The sequence below is a fragment of the Pempheris klunzingeri genome, chromosome 1 (genome assembly GCF_042242105.1).
Source record: "Pempheris klunzingeri isolate RE-2024b chromosome 1, fPemKlu1.hap1, whole genome shotgun sequence".
Classification (NCBI taxonomy): domain Eukaryota; kingdom Metazoa; phylum Chordata; class Actinopteri; order Acropomatiformes; family Pempheridae; genus Pempheris; species Pempheris klunzingeri.
The window spans coordinates 30,434,020-30,452,014 of NC_092012.1; the positions used below are offsets into that span (position 1 = coordinate 30,434,020).

At 43.6% G+C, this 17,995-nt stretch overlaps 2 protein-coding genes across 3 annotated transcripts; one reads left to right on the plus strand and one right to left on the minus strand.

Annotated features, from left to right (window-relative positions):
• The first annotated feature begins 6,098 nt into the window (after positions 1–6,098).
• lmnl3 (lamin L3) lies at positions 6,099–13,185 on the plus strand. Of its 2 annotated transcripts, XM_070830694.1 has the most exons (12): positions 6,099–6,510; positions 7,388–7,544; positions 7,858–7,983; positions 8,069–8,239; positions 8,380–8,505; positions 9,205–9,425; positions 9,556–9,775; positions 10,263–10,370; positions 10,538–10,654; positions 10,958–11,068; positions 11,197–11,265; positions 12,852–13,185. In XM_070830694.1, exons 1-11 carry the CDS (start codon positions 6,119–6,121, stop codon positions 11,233–11,235), a joined length of 1,788 nt encoding a protein of 595 aa, XP_070686795.1. In that variant the 5' UTR covers positions 6,099–6,118; the 3' UTR covers positions 11,236–11,265; positions 12,852–13,185. The 2 variants fall into 2 exon arrangements, with proteins under 2 accessions (XP_070686795.1, XP_070686804.1); XM_070830703.1 differs by lacking the exon at positions 11,197–11,265.
• A 1,402-nt stretch (positions 13,186–14,587) lies between these two features.
• On the minus strand, positions 14,588–17,863 carry LOC139204582 (E3 ubiquitin-protein ligase MARCHF3). The gene is made up of 4 exons (XM_070834584.1): positions 17,679–17,863; positions 17,069–17,264; positions 15,105–15,311; positions 14,588–14,763 (listed from the first exon to the last, which is right to left on the minus strand). Exons 1-4 carry the CDS (start codon positions 17,861–17,863, stop codon positions 14,605–14,607), a joined length of 747 nt encoding a protein of 248 aa, XP_070690685.1. The 3' UTR covers positions 14,588–14,604.
• Between the last annotated feature and the right edge of the window lie 132 nt (positions 17,864–17,995).

Genomic DNA, 17,995 nt, shown 5'->3' on the forward strand with positions numbered 1-17,995 from the left:
CTAAATGCCCCCTTTAAGCCCCATTAAAACCAAGTATAAACACAGGGTCCCTCTGTAGGATGGGACTTTTTTTTATCCTTATTATTTCAGTTTAGAAATCTGATGTTGTGGTGCAAACAGCACTACCAAACAAATTTGCAGTTAACTAAATACCTAAAAATAATTGGTGAACTGAGAGCGCTGGGCACCCAGAGGGTTTGGGGTACTTTGCCTGCTGTGTAATTAATTAGTCAGTGATAATATTTTTGATTTTGTTTTTATTGCGAGAGGAAACGGTAGAATTTTAATTGATATCAGAATTTGTAAAAAAAAAAAAAAAAAAACACCAAATATTAGATTGCCACAGTTGAGATTTTCCGTTTCATGTGTTTCTGAATTGAATCTCTTTGGGTTTCTGGACCGATTTGTCAGACAAATAAGCAATTTCAAAGCATCAATGTAGAAAATTGAGACTTTTGTAATGGACATTTTCTGTATTATTTGCTATTTAGTGCTACTTTATACACTCAACTATTACTGGTTATTTGATGAGATACATCAATAAGTCCCTGGGGATATCATACGAGTATTACAGGGAGTTCTTGCAGGCACTGACGGGGAAATTCACCTGCATCCAGGAGCTCTGTGCAGTGTCACAGGCTCATCTGCCTGCTCCCGTGAATTTTCCCTCAAGTGAGCAAGTGTATCATGAAGAGTGCGCAGAGATAAGAGTGAGTTTTTTAAGTTTCTTCCATACACCGGCTGCTTATGGCATCATGCGCATCAGCAGCACCGAGACCTGACAGGGAGAGTCAGGGGCAAAGCGCGGTCTGACCGGCCCGCAGCAGCCGCAGGTTAACGGCGGTGCTTTCGGTCTGATGTGAATGTTTGTTGAGGAGGAAATAAACACCTTACCTTCTGAAGGGGAGAGGTCCTGCGCTCCCTATGCGCTCATATGGAGATGCAACATCAGTTATTCTCCAACAACAATCCGAATATCCACCGATCCCCAATCCCAGGTGTCCACACCTTCAGCCGAGCACGGAAACGTCCAAAAAGTGAGGGAGAGCGGCCGGTGAGGAGCGGGGCTGCTCAGCACGCCGGAACTTTGTGTCTCCGGTAAAGTGTCTCCAGGCTGCGAGCGGCGCACTGCCAGTCTGCTGCCTGACACACAACTTGGGACCAGAGTCAAGTTAAAATTAGATAGACGGCTTCCGCTCGTCACTTTCAAAGTAAAACACACACAGACAAACGTTACTCTCCTCGCTTATTCGTGCGTTATTTATGTCACTCATTCATCAGTCATGCTCTAATCAAAGAGGATGACATTTATTCTTATATTATTGATATTATATATCAATTCTTAATAATTGGACCCTTTCGGAGAAAACGCACAGCTGACGGGTTAAATCTGGACCAGTGATCATAGACTTGAGCTGGGTCCTTTATAGATTACCATAAAGGTCAAAAGCAGGCAAAGAGGACACACACGTGTTCTGCTGAGGCCAAAAGTTTGCTTAAAAATCAATTTCAACTTCTCCTTACAGAAATAACATTTTTCATGGGAAGATTTATTCAGTGTAATGTTGCGTTTGGCTGTGAGACAGTTTAGATAGAACCGGACTGATGTGGCCTTTGTAATGTCAATGTAATGCTTTTCACATACATACATTTTAATGAACTTTAAAGTGTAATTCAAAGGACAGCATGTCTGTACTGGCTAACTCTGACATGTCAGTGCAGGGGCCAGTGTCCCTGATTTTTTTCAGATTGGCAGCTCTATGCTTTAATTCTGAAGGGAACATGAGCTGGTTTCCAGCAGTGCTCTGCTTGTGTGTGGCAGCTTGATGCAGCGCTGCGTAGGCAGAGCGATGACCAACCTCTGTGTCCCATGTGGGTGTGGAGGAGCAGAAAGCATATGGAGCAGCAGTCATCCCTATCAGTTTAATATTCCACCAGTCAGTGCTGCACAGTTGCATAGTTAGCATTTTATGTTGTAATAATATTAACAATGTTCATAGCAACACTGGGGAATATGTGGCAGTGGTTCTCCACTCAGAACTGACATAACAGTGACATACTCACTTCTTTGTTATGTTTTTATATATAGAATATTTCTATTTTATAATATATAAGAACAGTGTGATCATCATAATTCAGAAGTGATGTAATGTAACACCTGGGCAAAGTGGGCACCTGCCTCAGGCCCCTGAACCCTAGGGGTGGGTGACCCCTAAGGTTTAGTGTGTGGTGACTGGTCCAGTCTGTGGTCATCTTCATTACTGCTGTAAGGTGGGCTCTGCTTGATCATCTGAGGCCCTGTATCAAAATCTCATTTCAGGAACTGACTTCTTCTAGGCGATGTTGGGTTTAGATGGTGCAAATTATGTTAATTTGTGTTAAATCAGGTCATCGCGTAGCTAAACTGAGGTCATGTAATATTCCAGGAACAAGGTACAAAAAGCACAAAGAGGGGCAGGATTTGGGGGGAGTCAAACAGTTCATTTTTGCCCCCGGGCCTCCAGGTGAATCCAGCAATGATAGTAACATAATTATAGTTGTTTTTCATTGTTGTAGTTTTTCCTAAAATACTCCTACATGGGTGTGATTTAACTGCTATTTTTGGTGGAGGAATCTCCAAATAAATGATTTCTGCAGTTTAGCTGAGGGCAAAATCAGACTTCAGCAGTCTGAGTCTGACAAATCAAATGAGTATCTTCCAAAGTTTGTATGTGTTTTGGTAAAAAGTTCCTTGGCTGTGTTTTGCTGTGTTTCCTCTCTGACCTGCTCACAGCAGCACAAAGTGGACTTCTCTTTCTAAAAAGACAAACTTTGGAAGATCCATCCTGGATTTGTGTAAAAAGCCGACTGCTCATGTTTGCTTCAGCTGAACTTTAAAATGTGTTTTGCACGGAAAGAGAGCTGTGTTATAGTCCCCTTTCTCTTACAGTGGAATCACTTTAGGAACAGATCTCTTCAGAGCCAGTGTGGATGGGAGGAATGACTGCAGCAAGCAAAAACTCTTTCAGTGTGCATATCGTATGTGCACGTGGGTATTGTTTTCACATAACGCTTGTTAATGATTAAACTATCCAACTTCTTCTTATTATGATTATAATTATTATTATTATCATTAGATAGCTTCACCTTCATTCAGTTCATTTTGGTCTGAGATGATGTGCTCTAGTGCAACATCTAGTGGCGCTGAATCTCATTATACAACCTTTCAGAAATCAGCTGACATGTTAATGCATCATAATCAATATTATAATAAATAATTTTTTTAAAATCATACACCTTTAAACTTTGAACCACATTTTATAAAAAATAATTATTTGCTTTATTAAGTAAAATAAAAAGATTGAATTCAGTTGCTGACCTGAACTGACCTTTAAAACTACGACCAGGGGACGACACCCTGCTGCTACACACAGCTAATGAAACTCTTCACCACCATTATTACCATGATCCCAGCGACACATTTTCTACTCAGGCCCATTCTTAAAGGATAAGTCTGGGGTTACGCATAGTTTTCTTCTTGTCAACAAATTCCAGAAAAAGGTCAGACCCACCATGAAATGTATCTGCTGACAAGTATTGTGTGTTTTTTTAAAACCTATTTTCTTCATGCGTGCCAGAGCTCCATTGTTGTCTAAAAACTATTAAAACGCATCAGTGAGCCACGCTGTTAGCACTGGGTGACATGTTTCTTCACTATGAGCACACACCCTGTGGTTCACTTTGACTCCTGCTGCTAGAAAGTCATCAAAGCACCAAATCCGCTGCTGAAAATAGACCCTATGTAATTCACTTTTTCCTCCTGTTTGAGTAATATTTGTTAGTAGCCTTAAAATAACAGGTTTTTTGGCTTTGCTGTCTTGGGATTTATAGTACAGTACCATTAGTGTAGAATAAGACCCCCCTTTAAGAAACCTACAACTAAAGGATTTATGTGGGAGCAGTAAGATAGGGAGCAGAAAATCCTGAAACGGCTGAGCGTTGAAATGCTGAAATAATCTAATCTTCCAGCGTCCCAATCAGAGCAGCTACACATCCTGCGGCCCGGTTTCTGTCAGCGTCCATCATTCACCTGAGCGCAATACACACACCGTGATTATTCCCGCAGTTCAGCCAAACAGAGCTCCATGCCATCCAGAGAGGGGGATCAAAGGGTGTAAGTGTGTGTGTGTGTGTGTGTGTGTGTGTGTGTGTGTCAGCTCCACACGCACACACACACACACACAGCCCAGCACACGCACCACCTCCACAGGCATTTATTATGAGGTGAAGAATAGAAGCTGGCAGTGTATGAAGGGACTGGTTTTGACTTTGACTAATGAGAACATCAAAAAGCTTCAGTCAGCAAAGGACCTCAAGGGGGGGGGTGACAGAGTGCAAATCCTTTGAGGGATGGTTTTGTACTTGTGTATGGTATTAAATGACATATATGGTGTCTGATTCTATATAATTGTATTATAACACAGTTATACTGTAGTTATATACACTGTATATATATAGTCACACAATCAGTCAGCATGACGGTCAGTATAACAGTTAACAATCAGCTACAAGCAGCAAGTAAATGTATCATGCTGTGTAGAAATGGATGGATGCAACATTGTGTGGTGGAGGTCTGGCGCCCCCTGCCGTCCAGACATGCGCAGCAACAGTTACAGAGCAGCGTCCTGTCATAACGATCTTAATAATTATGTATATTATGTTATATTATCACACATAATTAATTTTAACAGAATCAATTATAATTATTAAAATGTAAAAATGTGTGTCAGAATATGTGGCCCCACGTGATCAGATGGAGATCCCCGTTTTTTCAGTTGCAGACCTGAAGTGAACGTGTTAACGTTTATGTTTCATGTATGTGGTGAAGAATTGCGTTTAAAAATCCAGGAGGACATTTTTATTACTTTATATACTGTTAGTTTATTATGTAGTCTTGTGATACAAGTGACATCAGCTCCCGGCTTTTGGCGAGTCATCTGTATCAGCTGATGCCCCGCAGGAATCTCACTGCAGTCAAGTCACACCGAGTTACACCGTAGCATAACGGAAGCCTTCAAAGTAAAGTCTGAAGAACGTAGAATTCAGGAAAAAGCATGTTATTTTATGGATATACATGCTGTATTTTTAGATTTTCTTCCTTCTCAGTATTACATAACAGACATTTCTCAATTTTTCTTTTTTATCTGCACCATTTCTAAAAATAATTTCTATAAATACATTTATTTTTCATAATTTTGCCTTTTGTTTCTTTACTGACTGGATCTATCTATCATATCCTTTCCCAGTGTTGTGCTTTCATTCAAGGAGGTCATCACAGACTTAACAGAGGGGTGAAACTCACTCAATTTATCCTTTATTTGTGACATAATCTATCTTTCATAAAATAAAATAAAAAACTAGCCTGTAGATAATCATCATCCAAAAGTAATCCAGTATAGTGCAGTAAACATTTATGTTGGCATATTGGTGTTTGTGTGAGATGATGACCTCCCATCAGTCCTAGCTGTCTTTAATCACCAGTAGATTTTAAGGTTAACACATTAATGCTTGATTTTATCCAGAATCACACACTTTACCAGAAAAAGTTATGTCTAGTATTGTAAGACAGTGACAACGGTGACAGTAATGGGCCACGAAGATAGATAGTTACTGTGAAGATATCTTACAGCCTAAAGCTCTTACATTCCTTCTTCAGTGCAATATGAAATCTTAATTTGGAAGTTTGTATCGCACACAAACATTATTTTGAAAATCTCACCCGGAAATAATGCGCGTCATTTAGGGTTACTTGTCGCTCTTCACTTGTTCTCGGTGCGTCAACTCGTCAAAAATGATTCATTTCAGCTGTGGACACCTTTAAATCAGGAAAAAGGCCACTTAACAAGTACAGAGGAGCAGATCCGAGTTTCCCATGAGCAGAGATGATCGGCGAACTTTACAGGATCGCTTCTATGTGACTTTAATTCATTGGAACTATTACTACATCCTCTGCTTGTGTTAGTTCGGATGGCTGTGCCTCACTGCGGCCCGTAGTTTGCTATATATATTTTAGAGCCGACTGAACTATCTGGATCCCTTGCGGACCCTGACTACAGGAGTTGTCCGGCCCACCACCATCATGGCCTCTGCCACCTCCACCCCCGCCGGCCCCAGCGGCCGCTCCAGCCGCTCCGCCAGCCGCCGCAGCGCAGCCGCCGGCCTGCACGGATCCAGCACCAGCCCGACCTGCATGTCCCGCATCCAGGAGAAAGATGAGCTCCGACACCTCAACGACCGCCTCGCCAACTACATCCAGCGGGTCCAAGACCTGGAGGGCGAGAAGTCGTCCATGCTGATTCAGCTGGAGGAAAAGGATGAGTCCAAAAGCCGGGAGATGGGCAACGTGCGGCGGCTGTACGAGGAGGAGTTGGCCGATGTCAGAAAGTCCCTGGACGCCCTGGCCGGAGAGAGGGCCCGTCTGCAGATAGACTATGGAAATCTGTGCGAGGACTACAGGAAACTTCAAGCCAGGTAGGAGAGTTTGGACGTAGCCATGCATGACCAGGAGAAGCTGTTAACACCAGGCTTGGCTCAAAGATCTGCATGTTTAATGCAGTCTGCTTTAGACGCACACACCTGCAGGACACAGGTGGAGGCACCTGTGAAGACTTTTGATGATCTCTGTATTATCTGGGGGTCAGTGGTGCTTACTTCTACAGGAAGTTCACACAGGTCTCCGCTGCCTTCAGTGGCGTCTTCACACTTCATTTAAGATTTTAATGATACATTTTAGAGTGTAATTCCTTGCTGGTAAACAAGGCAACATAATTAATTTACACTTGCCCACTTTGTTTTAAACATGGTTTCAGTTAGATTAGTAAGATCCCTCTTGTTGGCAAATGTGTGTTTTTTTTATATTGTGTAGAAAACAGACTGTCAGTTCCTTTCAGAAGGCTGGTTTTAACTGAGAGAAATCAGTTAAAGTGGATTTCTAAGTTTAATAATGTTTAGGGGTGATGGATTAATAACTAAACCAGGTTTTGGTGTCAAACTAACCTGAGAATAGGTTTAGCAGCTGAGTTTCCATTTGTATGCCAGAGAGCACGGCAGCATTAAACATGCAGATATGTGAAGGGAATTTGGCTTAACTTTCTTTTAATTTGTAACTATTTATGCTTTTATTGTCTTTTAATGCATCTTCTCTTAAACTTTAACTATTTCCTCCTGCTTTTATTATCTTTTACATGCAATTTAATGTTTCTGTGTCTTGTTTTATGTCCCTGTAAAGCGCTTTGAATTTCCTTGTGTCCGAAAGGTGCTATATGAATAAATTTGCCTTGACACGAAAGAAAGCTAGAAAGTTGTCTTCCATGATGCACATGATTGTTAAGGCGTCCCTCCACCTCAGGAACCAGAAGAAGGAGGGTGATCTGGCGAACGCGTTGGCCCAGTGGAGGAAAGCTGAGGCGACTCTGAGCGCCAAGGATGCCGAGTTCACCGAGCTGCTGTCTGACAACAGGAGGCTCAATGACGACTGCTCTGACCTGCAGGGTCAGCTGGAGCAAGTATGGACAAAAAGCAGGATTTGCACATGCTTCTGCTGACCTTGGGGATCCTGTAACCTCCCCTACAGCACTATCATAAGATCAGAATTTTTAATTTCTCCAATACTTGAAACCTGACCTTCCCATCAGCCTCAGCTATGCTCTGTGCTTACTGTCAATTAGCACATGCCAGCATGCTAATGTGCTAATTGGCATCCTCTAATGCATATTTCTCTAATGGAGAACTACCGTATGTTTGAAAGCTGAAAAGCCACAACTTGGAGAGATGAAGTGTCTGAAACGGGCTACTATACTGTGTGTGTGTGATCACCAGGTGGAGGGCACACTTGCAGAGTCAAAGAACCAGCTGAGCTCTGAGATCCTCAGGAGGGTGGAAATGGAGAACCAGGTGCAAACACTGAAAGAGCAGCTCGAACTCCAGAGGAACATCAGTGAGCAGGTAAAACACACACACACACAGATACAGGGTAATTTGTCTCGGGCTGATTCTTGGACAACTCACTTGTTTCGTTTATGCTTTGTAGGAGATCTTTGAGATCCGAAGCCGACACGAGAGCCGTCTGGTGGAGGTGGACTCGGGGCGACGGAGGGAGTTTGAGAGTAAACTGTCCGAGTCGATGCAGCAGCTCCGCCAGGACCATGAGTCTCAGCTGCAGCAGTACAAGGAAGAGATGGAGAGGACCTTCAGTTCAAAGGTACAAACGCAGGACTTGATGTGAAGTGTCCAGATTTACAGCACAGTGTTTGGTTTTTTTTTGTTTTTGTTTTTTTAAATCAGCTGATATTGATGTTTTAACACGAGTTGTGTTTGCATTGGATTCTTTCTGCGCCACAGTTGCATAATGCCCAGCAGGCTGCGCTGGAGAAAAACGACTTTGTGTCAGCCACCAAAGAAGAGCTGGAAACCACCAAGCTAAGAGTGGAGAGCCTCACCTCCCAGCTACAGCAGTACCACAAAGATGTAGGTGCACTCAGTAACAAATCACACAGATCTGTTAAGCAGCTAGAAAACACAGCTCCAGCGGCCCTGTTGGTAGTCAGGTTCTGGCCCTTTGAGTCAACTCTGACATCTCAGATTTGTTCAGCAATTCAAGTGTCTGGGTTGTAAGTGCTGTTTCTGCTGGATGGAGATTAACGGACCAGCGAGGAAGAGCCTGATGAGACACTTTAAATGTTGACAATGAAACAATGTTGTGTAACGATATCACTTAAAGGAATAGTTCAACATTTCGGGAACTCGACTTCAACACTTTCTTGCTGTGAGTTGGATGAGAATTGATATCACTAACGGTTAAGCTACAGCCGGCTGCCTCAGTGTTGTAAAGCAGTAGAGATGTGGTAACTTCGGACATTTGTATAAGTTGAAAAGCATCGACAAGACTGCATTTGTGAGTGGAGCAAGTTGAACAGTGAGTTTGAACCCGTGTGTGTGAACTTTCTCAGCCTGCAGAGGCATTAACTGCTGTTTCTTGGATTATTTTTAGTAATTTAGATTCATTACTTGCTTTGGTATTTCAACCACTGTGGTCACCTGTATCATTTTGTAGTTTCTGTCTGCAGTTTGTGGCCAGCTTTGTTGTTCCTTGGTGTCAATGTTGGTAAATGGTCCTTTCTTGCTGTTAACACTTGTCTTCATATTACTCTCCCTCCCTCCTGTCAGAAAATGATACTGGAGGACAGGTTTCACGAGCTGGAGAGGACCCTCGACAGGGAGCGGGAGATTTGGCAGCAGAAATTCGGTCAGAAGGAGCAGGAGCTGCAGAACATGAGAAGCCAGATGTACAGCCAGCTGGAAGACTACGAGAACCTGCTGGACGTCAAGCTGGCGCTGGACATGGAGATCAATGCCTACAGGAAGATGCTGGAAGTGGAGGAACAGAGGTAAAGCTGTGAATCTTACTGTCTGCTTTCAGACATCACATGCACAGCAGCGTACCTGGACCTCAGGTGTCCAGCTGACTGTCCCGTGTTTTACATTTTTGAAGTTCAAATAAATGTAACTTCCCCTCAGACTGCAGCTGTCTCCCAGCCCCTCCCAGCGGACGGCTGTGCCTCGAACTCACGAACACAGCAGCCGCAAGCTCAGAGGGAAGAAGCGGAAACACGAAGGAGCCTCGAGCAGCTCGCGCGCGGAAAAAATGTCCAGACGCTCAGCGGAGCACAGCGTTATGAGCGTGGAAGAGATCGACCTGAATGGAAAATACGTTAAACTGAAGAACAACTCGGAGACGGTGAGGCTTATTCCTGCTGGATCGAAGGTTCATTAGTTTGTCTTTGTACTTTTTAGTTTAGTGCACGGCTCGGCTCATTTCTCACAGTTGTATGCTGTCTCCTTTTTGTCAAGTTTGAGAAAATAACCCTGGTGATGTCATCAGAGGCTTGACCCACACATGGGACCAAAAGTCCAGATATCCTCGCTTCTGCCGCATTGATGGACAATGAAGCCAAACGTTGGGGCACACTTAAATCTATTTGCCTACTAATAATTACCTTTTGCGGATACATTGTACAGCGCCACCTAGAGACTCATGTTAATGGCAGTGGATTAAAATTAGGATTATTAATTAGGAATCAATTTTGTATTATGACAGCAAAAATTCTAAATGTAAAATCCTACCCCACATTTTGATATTTTGTTTTCTTATAGTATTTACAGTGTGGGTGCTTCTTTCTACAGAGCAGCATTTTCACTGCTTCTCCTCATGTGTGCATTTCTAGGAGCAGCCACTGGGTGACTGGGTGGTTCGGAGGACGTACCCGGACTCTGGAGACATCTCCTTCCACATCCCCTCCTCCTGCGTCCTGGCTGGTGGACAGACACTCACGGTGAGTAGTTACTGATATTCATGTTGAACTGTTTCCCACTGGGCCCCTGTGGAAAGAAAACTCTCGTCAGAACAACATCGGGGAAGAAATTACATTTGTTGAGCAGTTTAATGAGCGTCCTCCCAGGAAAGTGAAATGGAATTAACTTGTGTGTGTGTGTGTGTCAGATCTGGGCAGCAGGGGCAGAGACGGAGGCTGATTCTGGGGACCTGGTTCTGCAGGGCCACAGGACCTGGGGTCCTGTCACTGATGTAAGGGTGATCCTTCTGAACCCCAGCCACGAAGTGAGTGAAGCAAACTTCATCTCCTAGAGTGCACCTGCACACTGCTCTTATCACTGCAGTCAAAATATCTGTGTTTTGAAGACCTCTTTGATTAATGTCACTACTTTTTAGTGTTGTACTATGAAGCGGAGTCTCTTGGTAAACCCCTCATTATGAGCCAGTGTTCGACATCCTAATTGGAGTCATAGATGACACTTTTAAAGATGAAGCAGTGTTTGTTCAGGGTACTTAAGTGTAAATCGCTGTCTTACAACATTGGCTATAACTCACGGGAGTCATGTGATACCTTATTTTTATTTTCAGGAAATAGCTGAGCACAGGGTGCGTATGCAGGGCAGAGGCGACGAAGAAACTGAACTGGAGTTTGATGAAGAATTTGTCGCAGGCAGTGACATCCAGCACTTTCGGAGACAGGTAAACACACTAACATAGAACCGGCCAAAAAAAAACCACCTAAATGTTCCATAACCTCAAGATACAAGCACAGATGTGTTGGTGTGTGAAATTTGACGTCACTGTATTTCTTCCTGCCTACACTGAAGCCAAGGAGGAAGAAGAAGAAGTGTTGTTCTGTCTCTTGAGTGCAGGGCAGCCAGCGGGCTGTACAGTAGGTGAGGAGGGTGGTGCTTTTCCCCCCTCTGCTCCTCTGCTTGTACCCAGTGTGTGCTGCTGTGTGTGCTAGTTACTCGACGCATGGCTTGTTTATACACGCTGGATCCGCTGCTGCCTTGGCGTTTTCATTCAGCAACATGCCAAACACAACTGAATTGAAGACCAGGGGCCTGCATCACGAAGCAAGCTCAACTCAGTCAGGTAACCCAGAGGGAGATGAACGTTAGTGATCCTGAGGACTGGCATCGCGAAGCCGGTTATCAGCTGGTTTAGTTATCCAGCTTTGAGCCTGTTCATGTGAAAGAGAGAGAATTCTTAATTAAGCAGCATCATCGAACCATGAGTGGAGTACTTGGATGATAAGAGATACAATGCAGATACCAGGAGGACGGCAACAGAAACCTATTCTGCATGGAGAAATCTAGGCAGTATAATCCCACCATAGGAACAGCTGGAAAAATGACCAAATATTAAACGTGCATCCATAAAGTAAAATTTGGACTTATTACAGAACATTTTAAAATGGTATTGGCAGTTGGTGTGTATATATGAGAAAATAAATGCACAATCCATTCGTAATCCATTTTCCTGTAGTGCCACACAAACACTATTATAAATTAAAAAAAAAAAAGAAGCATCGTCTGCCAGAGGAGACAAGAGAGCTTCAGACAGAAATGTGACATTTATAATTTACTAAAAGTGTTTTCTAATTATCATTTTGTTGAGTCTAAAGGATTTAATTTTCAATCGCTTCATATTCTCAACAGCAACAATAGAATAAGAGTAAGAAGCCGTCTGCACTGCCGGTTTGATCTGATCCTGTAAAGTTTAAGCTGTGCAGCATAGGCTACCACGGTGAACTACTCCGATCAGGAAAACCTGAGTTAAGCGTCTTGTTTCACGACACAGGCCCCAGGGTCCTCATTCAGAAATGTTGCATACTGATGGGTGACAAATGGGAAAACAAATGTGGTGTGTAATGGAGGTGTCGTTCCACCGCGGGCCCCCAGAGCAGCTTCAGTAAAACGATACAGGCACAGTCTAGCAGGTTGGCCTTCATGAAAACATTTGCAACATTTGTTCTTCACTATTCAGATATTTACTTTTTTAATATCACCTGTCTGGATGCTGCCATCTCATCCATCACACTTCCATATTTGCATAAAGATGTGCTTCTTTTGTGCATTACAGAAAAATCCATTTTATCATGAAACGTACTACAGTATCTAGCCCAATTGGTGGAGGAGAAATGGTGCATGGTGAATTATTAAACTCTTGAAGTAATAATTATTACACCTGAATTAATGAACCCAATGATAATGTGTGTTTAAGGGATGTCTCAGTGTTTTCAAATGGGCAAAATCAAAGCTACACTGAACTGAATCATCACAATACGGTGATCAGAAAACCTCCAGATCACAGACCTGGACCTGTTTGTTGCCTACCAGTAACATGCTCTACTTATCTGCCATCCATTTCCCCCAGCTGCTTGTTCAGCACTAACCAGACTGCTTGTATTAGACTGGGACATGTCCCATGATGCTAATAATCATTTAAAATTTTTCTTTAACAATTTTCTTTTCAGGACCTATCTAAGGAGGTGAGCTGTGCCGTCATGTGAGTGCTTGTCCATCTCCTGCTGTCCTTCACGTCCCCCCCCCACCCCACTCCACCCCTCCGCCTTCCCTGGACCGGCTCTGGCGTCGGAGTACAAACGTCTGCAGCCGTCTCCAACAAACTACAGTAGGACACTGACATGTTAGTCTGACTTTGAAGAGCCCAGACGCCTTAGAGCAACAGTATCAACCTCAGTCTCCTCAGTTGTTTCATCGCTCTAATTGCACAAGATATGAATGAGTTTTGCCTTGATTTGATCTAATTTTAATGAGTGAGTGTGTGTGTGTGAAATAAAACTGTTGGAATAATAAAGTTATAAATACAGATCAGTCAGACACTTGGCTCTACATATGAAGGATTGTTTTATTATGACAAATGCTACTCATAATTGAATGTGGCTGAAAAGCTGTGTGTTCTCAGTGCACATCAATGCAACACTTGAGTCCAATCTAATGACGGGAAGATGTTGGAGAGCTGGACGGAATTTTCATCAGTGCAAGCTAAAAGGTTGATTCACTCAAACTGCCTCCCAAAAAAATGTCTCTCGCATTTTCAATAGTAAATTTTCCTGTTTTTCCTTTTTGTGTTTTTTTTTGCCGTGCAGATGGTTTTGATTTCGTCCAGGTTTTAAGATATCTGAGATTTCTGTATTCAGCCCTATAAAATGGGGGGGGGGATTTAGCATCTCTATAGAAATGGCATCCTGGTTTCTCAGGATAAGCCACAAAATTCAATAGGTATGGCTCCTCCATAACTTTGTCAATTGGCTCATTGAGAATACCTGCAAGAAAATCCAAATAAAAGCTGAAAATATTGCAAAGCGTATGTAAATCCTGCAACATATTGCAGTAGAAAAGTTGACCCATTGGCTAAAGGGATGGGATTAAAGGCTGATGGAACCATCCCTGATGATACAAGTTATCAAGACCCAGCATTGTTTTCTGTAGAACTCAGGACACTTCAGTGTTGGAGCAGCTTACAACACCAAAAAGAAGAATAACAGGTGGTGGGCAATCTTCCTATCAATGTCTACAGTGTGTGAGAGGTGGGCAGATTTGTTTTGACCAAGAAAGGTCTCATAGATTACACTCAGTATAAACGATGTTAAATCCAAAATGGCAAAGCATTCACGCCTTGCCGTCATTCAGCGTTCCATAACTCCAGTTCACCAGAAAGACTAAAATAGTGGGATTGTTGGATGTGTTTAACCACAAATTAATGACCCATGTCCGAGGCCACACTCCTCTCCATCACTGTGATGGAAAAACAAGGATGTGGAAAAGTCAAATGTCCTCTCTCTCTCTCTCTGTGTAAGCCAAACACACTTTGCTTTGTAGATATTGGAACTGTGAAGTTGCAATATTGTCATTAGGAGTTTAGTTCATGAGCCGGAAAAATAACTGGACCATCAGATTAGTCCAGAACGCTTCATTGTCTTCTTCATGAACTGATACTGATTGTCAGTGTCACAAGATTCCAGTTTTCATCACAGGAAGACCAACTCAAAGCTTGTGGAAGTCTGAGATTTGCTCCTGTTTCTGGCACTCGGATTCCACAATAAGTTTAAAAAAGGAAAAAAAAAAGAAGCTGGTGTAACAGTCCTCCAGCTCTTAAAGCAATCCTACAGCCCTGGCTTCAACTCTGCTGTTATGTGAGGGCCGGGACGTGCCTTTGGCTCCCCTCCTGTCTTATATTTGAGGTATGTTCAGCGCTGCAGAGTGTCACACCATTGTCTCTTTGTTGGTGGCTTTGCTGAGGGGGTTTATGGACAGGGTCTGCTGGTTATGTGTGGCGTGGGCGGGCAAAGGAATCTGCAGTCGCACCCTCTGGTCGGTCTTCTTCCACGTCTTGAACAGATGCATGTGGTAGCGCACGGACACCTGACAAACAGAACCATCATATTTATATACATATATATACACACAATGTAATGTGACCTGACATCTCCATGACAACTAAAAACACTCAATTCTCTGATAAAGACCATGGGATGTGGTTAAAAGCCTGGGAAAAAGTAGTAAGTGACTTTAAATCCAAAAATCACAGAAGAGAATTTCAACCGAAATTGAATAATTATTTGATCCAAGTATGAGTCATTTGAAAGGGTGGTGACCCCACAGCTTATTATTTGGGCTTTGCACAGCTGGATTGCACCTAAGGGTAGTGGGGCTAAACTAAGCATACGGTGTGTCTGAATGAGCAGCACAGACCCTGAACATACCATGGTCCAGAAGACGTATATGGTAAAGAGGGCCAGTGTGAGGACCAGGAGCCCCAGGGCCTCCATGCCGTTGGTGTAGTAAAGGTCCATGGCTCCTTGAACACACAGCCATCCTGACAGGCTGGCCAGCGGTGTGATGAACAGGAAACACAGGACGTCGCCACACAGCGTCCTCCTTTGCTGCTGCATGGATGGAGAACATAACCACTGGGGGAGGAGGAGGGTGAAGACTGGTTATCAGCACATCATAAAAGATCATGATGGTGGGCATTGTGCTGGAGGGGCTGTCTGACTGAAATATGGACATGTATAGATGAAACACCACAGGTGGGAGATATGAGATTAGTCCAGCAGGTGGTGCTAAATGTTTGGATCCTGTGACCTGTTTCAGGTTGTGGTATTGGTGGTAGCAGTAATGCTGGTGTTGTCGTAAATAATAACCCTAAAATAGAACCTAGGGATCAGCAAAATACTGTAAAAGACAATAGTTCTGTCTAGACTAGGAGTTCTGTCTAACTTGTGAATTACAGGTCCATTACAGTATTGACAATGTTGTTTGAGAGCAGTTTGGTTTTTGTGTGATCCAGAAGTCAAAATACTAAAATTCAAAACAGATGCGTGATGCTTACTAACACCCCCAAACTGCTTGACACTTTATGAATACAAGGACTGTTATGGCCAGTTCATAATGTTCACTCATGCTTTTAAAAGGCCCCTAAAAGGCCCCATTAATAATGCTTGCTAACATGGTAATAGACCTACAATTTTACGATCACTTTCAAATGTAACATCCATATTCTGCACCCTAAGGTCTCTGTAATTTTGTTGGCTAATAGTCAATAGTACTTAAAGGTCCAGCACACCCACAAAGCTGTTTGGCTGATCAGACCTGTGCTTGAACTGAAGGTGGGTGGAGGCGACATCACCTGACTCACGTACTAATAAGGGCGATGAAGGTCCCACTCAGGGCCTGCTGTTTAGATAGTGGTGACCAGCACCTCCCCACGTCCCCAGAACACACATGAAACTGTACTACAGCATCACTGATGTAAAGCTTTCTGTGCATATGTGCGCATGTGTCCAGCATCGCCTGGCAGCAGGCTTATGCTGTTCACCTGGCAGAGCACATGGTGCTTAATCAGCAGATTACTGGCCGTGGCCACACATGCAGCGGGAGGAGCAGGAAGACGAGGAGGTCGCTAATACACTCCCCTGCGCTGTCCTCTGCAGAGCAGCAATGGAAGGAAACACCATCTAATCTGGCTCTCAGGCTAAGTGGCTTTAGGGGTACAAGCGGTCCAGCTAATAGCAGCAGGCCCTCCAACGTGAAGGCAGCAAGCCGCCAAGAGGCTCCTCCCACTGACTGTGACATCTGCTGTCTCATTGAGAAAAAAAGAGGTTGTTTCTCACTCTGGTGGGGCTTTGTATCACCTTAAAGGAATAGTTCAATGTTCTGGAGGAAAGAAAACACACATATTTTCCTGTCTGTGACCTGCAGCTGAGAGTGGCGGACAAATGTGACCACTACATGTGTTTTCCCTGAGCAAAGTTAACATCATTTAAAGAACTACATCGATGTTGTTCATATCTCCTTGTGTCTGCTGTGACATTGTAAATTTCCCCGTCGTGGGACTAATAAAGGAATATCTTATGTCATGTTACGGCATGTCTTAGTCCTCCGTCTCCACATGTTCAGTGGACTCTACTTCAGCTCAGAATGAGGAGACAGGAGAGCACTCTACTTTAGACTTTAAGGGTTGGTTCAGCTAAATAACAAACATATTTTCCCACTTCTCTCTAGCGGGATCAAACCAGATTATGTCGGGTTAATCTGTTCAGGTTTTCAGACATCATTCATTCATCATTCATAGTACAGGGGTGGAGGTAGAAACCTCAGTGCCCTCATAGACTGGACAAATGAAACCCAGAAGAGCAGTCGGTTAAAGAGCTTTGTCGGGGCCTACCTCAGTAAGAGGTTTTGGCAGGCGCTCCAGTGCAAACTGGTGGTGGCAGAGTTCACAGTGGCTGCTGTTGGAGGTGGTGAGCCAGTGCTCCAGGCAGGCCCGGTGCACCATGGCCAGGCTACCAGAGCACTCGCAGGGGGACAGCAGCTCCCCTGAGGCACTGCCTTCATGGCAGATCCTACAGAATGGGTCCTCGCTGCACGGAAGCGGCACACAAGAGACAACAGTCATGTCAGAGGATAGCGGCTTGTCAGCGAGAAATGATTCCTGTCTTAAGTAGAGAAGCACTGCTGGACACATTTCAACAAACACATCTAGTTTACCCTTTTCTGAGGATTTTCTTCTGAGATCAGCTACTGTTTAATCCATCCAGACCTGGAGGATGGCTTGAATATAACTTGGATTCACAAAAGTGGATTCACTTTAAGTTTCAGTCTCAACCTCAGTCTGAAATGTGTGAATAGTTGGGCAGGATCACATTATGTCAATCTGAGTTTCTGTCCAGTTAACACTCTTAAATTCTATTTTAATGTTCTCTCTTTGCCAAATACCAGCCTTCCTCATCAACATGAGTGTTTCCTTCCTGCTAACACCTGTGTGTGTGTGTTACCTGTCAGTGACCACTGCATACTCCTCCGTGGGCGTGTCTGTGTGATAGTGCATAAGTTCTTGGTTGCAGCTGTTCGCTTCGTCCTCCAGACTGTGCTCAGGCATTGACTTGACCTCCCCCACAGGGCTGGACACCCATGGGTCCAGGGGTTCCTCTGCTGTCATGTCTGCTATATCAGGGGCCATTCACTCATGTCAGGGGCCTCACATCTGTTAGACAGACAGGCAGAGACAATGTTAATTGCGCAAATGGTCATAATCACGTCTTTGTGTATTCAAAAATAGTCGTGTGGATTTCTAATGTTTTCATATTAATGA

Coding starts and splice junctions, on each gene's coding strand:
- lmnl3 (XM_070830694.1), top strand. CDS start 6,119: ATGGCCTCTGCCACCTCCACCCCCGCCGGCCCCAGCGGCCGCTCCAGC. Junction 9,426..9,555: donor CTGGAAGTGGAGGAACAGAG/GTAAAGCTGTGA, acceptor ACTTCCCCTCAG/ACTGCAGCTGTCTCCCAGCC. Junction 11,069..11,196: donor TCCAGCACTTTCGGAGACAG/GTAAACACACTA, acceptor CCTACACTGAAG/CCAAGGAGGAAGAAGAAGAA.
- LOC139204582 (XM_070834584.1), bottom strand. CDS start 17,863: ATGGCCCCTGATATAGCAGACATGACAGCAGAGGAACCCCTGGACCCA. Junction 17,265..17,678: donor TATGCAGTGGTCACTGACAG/GTAACACACACA, acceptor GCTTCCGTGCAG/CGAGGACCCATTCTGTAGGA. Junction 14,764..15,104: donor TATACGTCTTCTGGACCATG/GTATGTTCAGGG, acceptor TCTGTTTGTCAG/GTGTCCGTGCGCTACCACAT.